This window comes from Danio rerio, chromosome 18 (assembly GCF_052040795.2).
Source record: "Danio rerio strain M-AB ecotype USA chromosome 18, GRCz13ab, whole genome shotgun sequence".
Taxonomy (NCBI): Eukaryota; Metazoa; Chordata; class Actinopteri; order Cypriniformes; family Danionidae; genus Danio; species Danio rerio.
The window spans coordinates 44,422,991-44,434,355 of record NC_141038.1 but is presented as its reverse complement, the minus strand read 5'-3'; the positions used below and the strand labels follow the sequence as shown (position 1 = coordinate 44,434,355).

General features: G+C 34.3%; 2 protein-coding genes across 29 annotated transcripts in view; one reads left to right on the top strand and one right to left on the bottom strand.

Moving 5' to 3' along the window:
* Nucleotides 1-11,365, top strand: part of grk7b (G protein-coupled receptor kinase 7b) — an 845,646-nt gene that overhangs the window by 468,371 nt on the left and 365,910 nt on the right. The gene's annotated exons all lie outside the window — the stretch shown is intronic.
* trip12 (thyroid hormone receptor interactor 12) overlaps nt 1-11,365 on the bottom strand; it is a 78,332-nt gene that overhangs the window by 18,001 nt on the left and 48,966 nt on the right. For 27 of the 28 annotated variants that reach the window (XM_087292268.1, XM_087292274.1, XM_087292280.1 and 24 more), the window contains 10 exon segments: nt 10,364-10,482; nt 10,044-10,248; nt 9,840-9,940; nt 8,118-8,292; nt 6,503-6,644; nt 6,124-6,315; nt 5,417-5,568; nt 3,443-3,600; nt 3,281-3,354; nt 1,034-1,233 (listed from right to left, as the gene is read on the bottom strand). In XM_087292268.1, the coding sequence (XP_087148394.1) occupies nt 1,034-1,233; nt 3,281-3,354; nt 3,443-3,600; nt 5,417-5,568; nt 6,124-6,315; nt 6,503-6,644; nt 8,118-8,292; nt 9,840-9,940; nt 10,044-10,248; nt 10,364-10,482 (1,518 nt within the window). 28 annotated transcript variants of the gene reach the window in all.

Below are 11,365 nucleotides of genomic sequence, written 5' to 3'. Positions count from 1 at the left end.
GCCATGATTTTCCAACACTTCTATACAGCTTAAAGTGACATTTAAAGGCTTAACTAGGTTAATTAGGTTAACTAGGCAGGTAAGGGTAATTAGGCAAGTAATTGTATGATGATGGTTTGTTCTGTAGACTATTGAAAAATATATATAGCTTAATGGGGCTTATAATTTTGACCTTAAAATGTTCATAAAAAATTAAAAACTGCTTTTATTCTAGCTGAAATAAAACAAATAAGACTTTCTCCAGAAAAAAAAAATATTATCAGACATACTGTGAAAATTTCCTTGCTCTGTTAAACGTTATCTGGGAAATATTTAAAAAAAGGAAAAAAATTCAAAGGAGGTTTAATAATTCTGGCTGCAGCTGTATATTGCGATATGAAAATAATTTCACCAAACAGCTTGAATAGATCCATTTATGAAAAAAAAATCCTTTATTTGATTGGTTGGGTTGATTTTGTAAGGGTGCGAATCATGTATAACAAACAAATAGCAAGAATAATTACAATAGAGCACAGAATAAAGTAAAATAAACAGTGCTTTATGGTTTTCCGAAGAGTCAAACAGCATTCAGATAATGTCCTGTAAAATAACACTGTACAGACTTCATTGTATTAATAATTCACTAATGTTCTTTATTAAAAGTTGCAAATGTTGTACGTTATTGTGCCCGAATGCTTCACTTTCTTAAAATGCCGTTAAAACACATGCAAATTATAAAGTTTCAGTCTGATATGGTTATATGCAATGACTCCACAATTCTCTTGTATTCTCAATTGTTGATCAACTATAATTCCAATATAATTCCAATGTGACTATTGCAGACACTCACATTGTGATAACAATGCTGAAACAAAATATTGTGCAGCCCTAATAACCATGCTAATTGTAATTATTTACAATTAATAACATGGGGTGTTTGATTATTATTGTTTAACCATTGATCATGCAGCTGTACAAAAAAGCTTGCAGAAATGATGCATTCACTGAAAAAGCTCTTCGCTTCTGAAGAGTGAAAGGCTAGTAAATTGCGTACCATACAGTGTGTGTTTTGGTCCAGATGCCAGCACGTCCCAGAGGGTTCGCTTCATCATCTGTGCTCTCTCTCTCTTCCTCGGCCTGCAAACTAAACTGTCTGACAGCCTGATAAACAGTCATGTTGTACGGCAGCAGGTGCTCCCCTATGTAGAACTGCAGCCTGTGTCGTACACTCCCAGAATTCAGGAACTGGGCAGCCTTTGGGAAAATGGTTAGAGGTCCAGAGTTTTAATGTTGAGGAAGAAAACACTGGGATGGTTACCGAGAAGTTTAAAATGAAATGCTAGTCAACTACTTTACAAATAGTGTAAGGTATATGCTACGCTATAACATTTTTCCAGTCTGAAGAGTAATTTCATCTGTATTATAACTATGAATCATATTTTTTTAAAAGTTAACATTTAGTTACATTTGCGCAAAAAATGTGCTATTTACAAATCATGTAGCAGGTTATCTGAATATTCAATGCAAGTAAATAGTGGCAAATAACAGTGTACAGTTCACCATTTTTATAATAAAAAAGAGACTATAATATTTTGGTAACACTTTACAATAAGGTTCATTAGTTAATGCATTAACTAACATTAACTTATCATGAACAACACATGTACAGCATTTATTAATCATTATTGAGAATTTACAAATGCATTATTAACATCCAAGTCCATGCTCGTTAACATTAGTTAATGCACCATGAGTTAGCATAAACGAACAATGAACTACTGTATTTTCATTAACTAATGTTTACTAACACGAACAAATACAGTAGTAAATGTATTGTTCATTGTTTGTTCATGTCAGTAAATGCAATAATTAACATTAACTAATGAACCTTATTGTAAAGTGTGACCAATATTTTTTTATTATTAGTTAGAATATATCAACTATAAAAATGTTAATACCAGCAAGACAAACTCCTTGTTTGTGCAAGTCCACTTGGTAATAAAGCTCTTTCTGATTTTCTTTTAACTAGGATCAATATTGATTGTCAAAAAAGTATGTTTTTTTCCCCATATTTTGACTATTCATTGTATGCATTTGAATTAGAAAGGTGAGTTTTGCTTCAATGCATCCATGTGCACTTACTTTTTTTCATTTTCATGCCACTTGATTTTGAAATGTCAATAGTATGTAATAGATACAAATTTATTCAATCAAATCAACAAATGAATCAAATCTAATTGAGACTGAATGACATGGTATTGTAAAAAGGTGTATGATGTGGAAGAATTGACCCTTAAAGGTGCAGTAGGTGATTGTCTTCAGAAACATTCGCCAAAAACATGCAAAATCAAAACCTTTTAAAAACCTGAATCAATATTGGAGTTACCTTTGCACGCTGGAGAAAGGATGACACAACGGCTGAAGGATTTCTTTTAGACATGTAATGTTTTGTTTTAAAACTATTTTAGCTTCACGCAAAGCCGATGTAACATTAGATGTTGTTGTTACAAATGGGTCATATCTTCACAGAAGTGTTGTTCAGCCACTAAAATCTTCCGGTGAAAGATTGATAAGACTATTTTCAGTTTCATAAGGTCCTTTTACCCCACTGATAATGTAGATTTTAATTAGTTTAACAACAAAACACAAGTAAATACCGCTATTCTGCCTAGTCTCTCCCTATATTGTTTACCATGCAACTCTAAATATTTGCTTTTAAAAAAAGCATATAAGTCGCTTTTATCACAAGAGATGATTCTTCTGCTGTCATCATTAAGGTGCGCGTGCTTCTGTTTCAGGAGGCGTGGCTCTGGACGGCAGGGGAGGGACTGTGATTCAGAGATTTATGCTAAGCTGTTAGCATTTTGGAAGTTCACCTACTGCACCTTTAAGATCACAATCTTATAAGATTTCATCATATTGGGGAAAGTGGTTGAGAAGAAAAGAACTGTTTGAATTTAATTGTGGTGCTTTTATGTATGAGTATCTGTAATCCTCCTTAACAGATTTTCGATCTTTGATATGTGACCTTTAATGCCACCTTTAACAGAACTTTATATGGCAAGATCTTATTAAACATAAATTCTTATAATTGTAAATAAGACTGTATCTGGTGATTTTGGAATTTGTATTATAGGTCTTTTTGTTTTATGCTACGGTTTAAAAGTGTTTTATGGTCTGGTTTGTTTAAAAATTGAAAGAAAAAATAATAATTGAGCGCTTGCAAATCAGGACTTCTGAACCAGTATCCAGCTATAATAATTACTGCCCGAAGATGATTATGAAACGAAAACCTCCATACCAAAGATTCATCAATCTCATCATCAGAACCATCATCATCACTGTCTTCATCCTCTTCCCTGATCCTTCCATATCCTGTAGAAACAGCACAAAACAACCATCTCATCTGAGATCTCTAAAACCACAGAGCTGGAAAATTATGTTTAGATTCTTGTGAGTTTACCTCTAACCACAAGGTATCTCTCAATGGCCTGCACCAGGGCCAGTGGGTCAATTTTGACCGGGCCGCCCTTCCACTGCTTGACATTGGTGCAGTCTGGGTGTCTCTGCAGCTGGCATTTCAGCTGATGGGTGTTGAAGAACTTCAGGGCCTGCGAACCCCTGTAAACACAATAGAATATAATTAGATTTTCCCCCTCAGAAATGCCATGCCAGCTTCTAATTATAATCATGATGAAAAGCAGGTTCAATTGTTTAAAAAAAATTGACTAAATATGATGTTTATTGTTTTTAAATTTGGATTAACGAGTCTATTGAGTAGCAATAGACTAAAACAAGTACCGCAGAGGGGCAGAGATACTACAACCCAGTAAAATGTGCTTGTTTTTGACATGATAAACACATTTGTATTGTAAGTCTTGAGTGTGCTCTTTAGCAATATGTGTAAATAACTAACGAATATAGACGTACAGCAAGTGCATGGGAGCTCTCTGGAGAAAGTGAAAACGCTGGCGTTTTTAGACTGACTCGTAAAACAAACAACAGGACACGGCAGATTTTGTTCATGAAGACGACGACGGAGTCTGTTTAAGCTTGTGTCGACCATGGCTCATTGTTATATGTTTATAGTATTACGGTGTAATGTCTCGACTGTGTGTTTAAAAATGGCGGTACCTTAGTTTTCATTCTCCTGGCTTGTTGCACTAGCTAGTGATGCTTCTCTGTAAAGCAATAGCGCTCAGCTGCGCTTCTAGCTCTGCCTTTTGGTACCCTTTTGCCACTGAACGGGCGAGTTACAGCTACTTCTACATTAAGGTAATGTTCAGAAAAAACAAAACACAAGAGAAGAAACTTGGCACAGAGAAACATAAAAACCTCACTGTCGGCCAGTGTTTCGGAAGGGTTATTGCAGAGCAACACAAACAGCGTGAAGTATAAATGCACAACGCGCAAGGCATGCGCTGTAGGTCATGTCGATCACTCGGCGCAGAAGTGTAAACCAGGGTTTAAAGGGACACTAAGTTACAACTTACACACTACAAAACATTTTAGTGTTGCACCACTAAACTTAATTTAAACGTAATGCTACGTTCCAACTAAATATTTACAGCAGCATCCCCCCCGTGTATGTTAATTGTATCCATCAATTTAAACAAGAATATCATTACGACTTACAGTTCTTCTCTCTGCTCTTTTCTCTTTCATGTGCATTTGGCGTGCATGTCAATTCCTTTTATAGGACAGTTATATATATATATATATATATATATATATATATATATATATATATATATATATATATATATATAGAGAGAGAGAGAGAGAGAGAGAGAGAGAGAGAGAGAGAGAGAGAGAGAGAGAGAGAGAGGAGATAGATAGATAGATAGATAGATAGATAGATAGATAGATAGATAGATAGATAGATAGATAGATAGATAGATAGATAGATAGATAGATAGATAGATAGAAAAAACAGTTGATAGATAGATAGATAGATAGATAGATAGATAGATAGATAGATAGATAGATAGATAGATAGATAGATAGATAGATAGATAGATAGATAGATAGATAGATAGATAGATAAAATAGTTGCAGAATTTTAAAGCAGTTTAATGTTTTAATGGGTTTTTTTTTCCGATATTACATCATTCGCGTAGACATATTGAATTACTCAAGACTTTGCGACCTAATAACTTCAACCAGAGTAAGAACAAATTTAGTAACAAACTAGCTAGTAGTTACCCAGCCCCTAGTTTCAGAACAAACTTATGAACAGCTGGGTAATTTCCTACCCCGGACACATAGTTGGAAGGCAGTAACATATATAAAAATACTGTATATATGAGGTAAAGGTTAAGAAACTAGGTTGAAAAAATAACATGGAAAAAAATGTTTGCATAATGAGGCAGTCAAAGATAAATTGATGCATTTATAAAAACAGGAGGGTTAAAGAGTGAAGTGCAGTTGTCATTACCTGCTTCCGTTGCCATTTCCACTGGGGAAATCATGCACTTTAACAGGAAATTGTTCCATCTGACTAAGGCAGTTGTTCATCTTGTGCACCAATGCAAGCAGTGGGCCATTCTCTGTTGGGTCCAAACGTCCCGGAGGTTCCTGCCCTGGTATCTGAATCACATATAGCATAAATAATGAGTCACACTGATCACACCAATGACTACTATTTAAAAAAAAATGACCCAATAAACATGTCAAATATATTCGGTGACAAAGGAAAAGTGTAACACCCAACCACTGTTACAAGCCCTTATGAGCTGCTAGGTGTATTTATTTTTATTTTATTTATATGTATGTGTTTTTTTTTTTATTTAATGCCATGTCAGCAACCAAGGCTATTTTCATGGCAGGAATCTTTCAACAATAAATATACAATTTAAAAACCAACAAACAAAATAAAACATATATTAAATAAGATTTTTTGTGTTAATACATGATAAAAATTCTAAAATCTTTTCTGGTTTCACTTTGTTAAAAATGTCCTTAAGAGTTCCTTTCATAAAAAAGTCTTCTGGAATCAGTAAAAGTAGAACAGTCCTTTTATTTTATTTATCATTATTCATACCAGAAAAGCCAATGTATGGAAACATTATGTGTGTGCAAATAAAAAAAGTCAGGGGATAACATGCGCCAGTGTTTTTATAAACAGCTGACACATTGACTTACCGGGCAGCCGAAGAACACATGCAGGAACCTCTTGATTCTCTCATCTCTACTTATAGTGTCCCTTTCACTATTTGACGTCAAATACAACAACAGCTGCTTCACAAGCCCGCTGTGCTGAATCTCAAAGGAGGACACGTCTGATTCAGATACAATACTGCTAATCTCCTCTAGACACTCTACACCACTGTCCATCTGAAACGCACATGAAGAGAGAATGAATATGACAAAACCACTATTTTCATAATGCACAATATCCTAAATGTTTATTGCCCTCATCTGCATTCTGTGGCACCATAAAATATACATTTTGACACCTCTAATAAAGAGTTATACTGTCTTTATAAAGGCTATAAGTGATAACTTTGTGTGTCTGGATTACCTGCAAGTTGAGCTGTTCTGTGGCGGTGCAGAGTCTTTGGAGGACGTTCAGGGCAGGGTTGCTTCCATCTACGCTCTCAGAATTAAAGTAACGCTCCACAAACTTGCTGGCTTGCTCCTTTATCCAAGCCTTTATCTTATCCCTGAAAAGTGAACAAGAATAATTGATAAGGATGTAAAAAGTAAAGACTAACCAGTCACCAAAATCCCTCAATGCTTGATATCATTACAATAATTTAACAATAAAGTTTTTTTCAGTAAGTAATGTACTAATACACCTGCTGGATAACAATTTGGAGTACTATTTGTTTCAAAAGAACCTGCAATTTTCAGTTGCTGGTTTGTTTTTAAGTCACTTAACTGCAATTACTTGAATTTTGTTTTGCTTAAAAACATTTCAAGACTATAAACCACTTCAATAAAATTGACATTTTTTTTAACAATACTTTTATGAAAGACAAATAAAATGGATCCAAAATCCTAAAAAGTGTCACAATTTCCACCAAAAAATATATTAAGCAGCAATTGGTAAACAAGTAAAGCTTTGGTGGTAAGAATTTTTTCTCTTACCGCAGTGAAGTAATAAATGTTGTAGTTTGGTGGTTAACCGCCTTGGGCCTCAAATCAAAATGAATAATAATAAAATGACTTTGTTTATTCTTAAAACAGTATATTATATTAACAACAATAACAAAAAAAAACTACAGCAAAAAGTTTTTCATAATTTATTATTAATTTAAATAAAAAATATAGAACTGTTTTTGTCATCATTTGTAACAAGACATTATTAAAAGCATAACAACCTGAGAAAGCTGTAGAAACATGTCTCGACATGCCCTAAAATTGCTTACTTCTGCTGAGCTGTGCTAAATTTCAATCACATTTCCTCAGATATTACTTTTCAGGTCAAATCTAAAATAGTTTTTTGGACACGTTTTAGAACGTTGAAGAAAAAAATCTAGCTGAAGACATTGTAGAGCTATAAACACCCAAAACATTTTTTTGGAAATAACTTTGTACTGGATTTGACTAAAAGACAAACCTCATATATATCTTTTAATGCCTTGAGGATGATAAATCGACTAATTTTCATTTTTATGGTCAACAAACCTTTAAGCCAAGTTAAACCTTTTACTCCTAATTGCTTCCTCAGAGCAAAAGTCTAATTGTGAAGTTTAATGTGTTGTATTCAGATTTTGGGCTATTTATTTAATAAACCATATAGAGGATGTCTTTTAAACAGCATTTTATTAATGAATTAAGCTAAAATATATGTGTTTTAGTATCTCTCAATTCAAAGGTCCCCTATGAAATCATGCTCTTGACCTATAACCTTCCAAATAACTGCATACATGGCCATTCCCATAGAGGGCTTGCTTTGACCTAAGCTTGTATTATGCACAAACAGCTGTTTTTTTCTTCTCCAAAAGCCCTTGAACAAGGGACAGAAGACAGTAAATACACACATATACATACATATATACATACATACATACATACATACATACATACATACATACATACAAATAAACATTTAAAAATCTCTATGTCCACAAAAAAATTACTGAGGAATACAATCAGTAATCAGAGAATAAAAACGATGGCTGTATCTTTACCTGTTGTTTGAAACGGAGTCCTTGGGTGGCACTCGTGCCAGACCACTGACTCCTGCCGTGCGTGAGGGCTCTGAGTTGGCACTGTTTGCCTGAGTTCCCAGCTTACCCCATGTCTTAGGATTCAAACTGGCCAAAAAAGAGGACTTGGGAGACTGCGTGGTCGTCGGACTTTTAGCTATACAGGAGAGATATTATGATGCTTAGTAAGTGTGCACTTTCATTTAATCATAACAGGGTATTCACTTTAAGCCAAACATCAAATTCCCTGACTTTTTAGATTTTCTCTAATTAAAATCTGAATTTCCATGACATAATGAACCGAAAAACAGTTTGCTGCTGTATTTATAGATAAAAATATAATAATTAAATAAAATGTTAAAATATTGAAATGGTTTTGGCTAGAATATAACTTTTTTGTATGACTTTAATAGCCATTATGATCAAAAATATATAATTTCTCTCAGATTGTGTAAACAATCTGAGTTAATCACAATTTGCATGGCTGCAAAGTGCTTCATTCTCTCATATTTGATGGCATGACAGCAGTTTTACAGACTTTACATTTAGCTTTTAAGTGGTCAGTTTGAAGCCAAAGTCCTTTAATTGACATTATCCTGGTTTGTTATTTAACAGGTCGAATATGGTGACCGCATTTGACTTCAGTGACTGCCAGTTGATGAGTGAGAATAAAATAAAATGAAGCTTAAAAATAGACCAACTATAACAATAAGCATGAAAGAGTGCAATATGAAAAATACATTATTTAAAAATTTGTTTTGATAAATGGGATATGACTGGGATATATATATATATATATATATATATATATATATATATATATATATATATATATATATATATATATATATATATATATTCCCTGACTTTAACTCTCTAATAGACCTTTTAAAATTCCATATTCCAGAAAATCAATAACCCGTGAGAACTCTGTGACAATGTTTAAACTAAATGATAATTTCAAAAACTAAATAAGCCTTTATGACTCTTAGGGTGCTTTCACACCTAGGCTGTTTCTCAATATGCGTTCTTCAGCGGTCTGTATTATAGTTATGTTATTGCCATATATACAGCTATATGTAGATGTATTATAGTTATGTTATTGCCATATATACAGCTATATGTAGAGGGAATTATGAGTAGGGTGGGATGTCATTCCTACCAATAAACGTGCGTTTCATGTTGAATACGAAAGTGAAACTATGCTGACCTATTAACAAGAGCTGTATTCCTGTTAGGAAAATTGATCGAACTGCAGTCTCGATTTATCTGTTATTTCTCTCTATAACGTAAAGCCTATAATGCATAATTCCAGCCAATGGTTATGTATGAAAAAGTCTTACCTCTGATTTATATTTGGTGACAATCTCTGTGGGTGTCATCATTCAAAATTAAAGCGCAGCTTTTCGCTTATATTGTCTTATTGCTGATCGTCATAAATTAAAATAAGTACGCATGACAGCTAAGTGGGACTCTGACCAATGTGAGGAGAGTTTACTCGCACGTGACTTGTTTTAGCTGTTTTGGTCCATTTAGAAACTTTGCCGCATAAAAGCGAACCACACCAAAAACAAAAATAAACACTAACAATTTTAATCCCTGTTTCGGAACAAAAGAATCAATCTACATGTGTGAAAGCACCCTTAAAATGATACGAATACAAAACATGAAGATTCCAAGTACTAATTCTTTTTTAACACATACCCTGATTATCCACTTTGTCATCATCTCTGGGTGGCGAGTACTTGGGGCGCCTTGGTCCTCTTTTAGGGAGGCGTTTTCTTTTCAGAACATCACTCAACCTACTATAGAAGACGGATCTATTTTTAAAACTTTGCAAACCAGGTGACTCATGTCATGCGTTTAAACTCTAGATCGATAACTGTGTATGTCAGAGTGGTTTTATACCCCTGTGGACTGAGGTCCAGCGAGTCGTCCATGCTGTGCTGGAAACTTGGAGAGCCCAGGTCAGGTGTGACGTTAGAGGCAGCTGTAGTGGTTGCTGTGGTGATGGTGGTGGTGCAAAGACTTGCTGTGCCACTTGTGCACGCTTTCGGAGGGCTGGTGAGGAACACTTCAGATTCAGCCAAGTTCTTTACCTGGTGCATCACACCTGAACAGAACAAGAGCGACATTTGGTGAATTAGTGCAATTAAAGATGATGTAAATGATGTTTGCACTTTAATTGCAGAACAATTCAGTTAGCTCATAAAAATCAGATCCAGTACCTTCTCGTCTGAAATAAACACTGAACACATCTGGTAGCTTTTGCATGAGGATCTCAGCCATCTGCAGAGAGCCCACTACAATCTTCAGGTCCTGACTGGACAGCATGGAAGCTATGTGGCTACACACAAGCAGAAGAGAAACATTTGAACATAATTACAGAATGAGAATTAACTAAAGACAAGCAAAACCATACTAACCTTATAAAGCTTACTTGTCACATACACAATAAAGCCTCTTAAATATGCAAATTATTAATATGGTTTCTAAACTTATTCCTGAATTCATATTAAACAATTTGACATTATAATTACGTAAATAAGCTTGTACGTTTGCTATACTATGTAGTGTATACATTTATTTATCTCACGGCTTTTGATTGCACTTTCTGTAAAGCTGATTAAAGCATAACTATATACCCCATATTAAAACATTGGATGCCCAATTTACACAAGTTTATATAACACTTTAAGGCAGGGGTTCCCTCACTTTTTCAGCATGCAAACTACTTCCAAAATGACCAATCCAAAATAATCTACCTAACAAAAAGATGTAAAACATATATTTATTTATGAACATATTGATCATTATACGTGTATATGTGGAAGTATGCTAAAAATCTTTTAATTTGTCAGTAACCTGGGTTAAGCGCTTTCGGTGAACTGTATGCCATTACAAAATCGGCAGGTTTCAGGTGTTTTCTTTTTGTTTAAAAATCAGCGATCTCCACTGACTGAGTAATATCCAATATAAAGCTGGTCTCAGATTGTTCAAGAAGCACTGCATTAAACTACATTTCTCCCCGCCATATCTTTAAAATAAGAACATATACTTTACACCAGTATATTCAATGGCGTTTCTGCACAATTCTGCCGATTTGCTGTTTTACTGCTGTTTTACGCTTGAGCAACTAAATGAATGCCAAAGTCTATTTAACTGATTGTATTTTAATTACATTACAACATCAATGCTGTAAAAGGAACCGTATAAAATGGAAAAAAGTG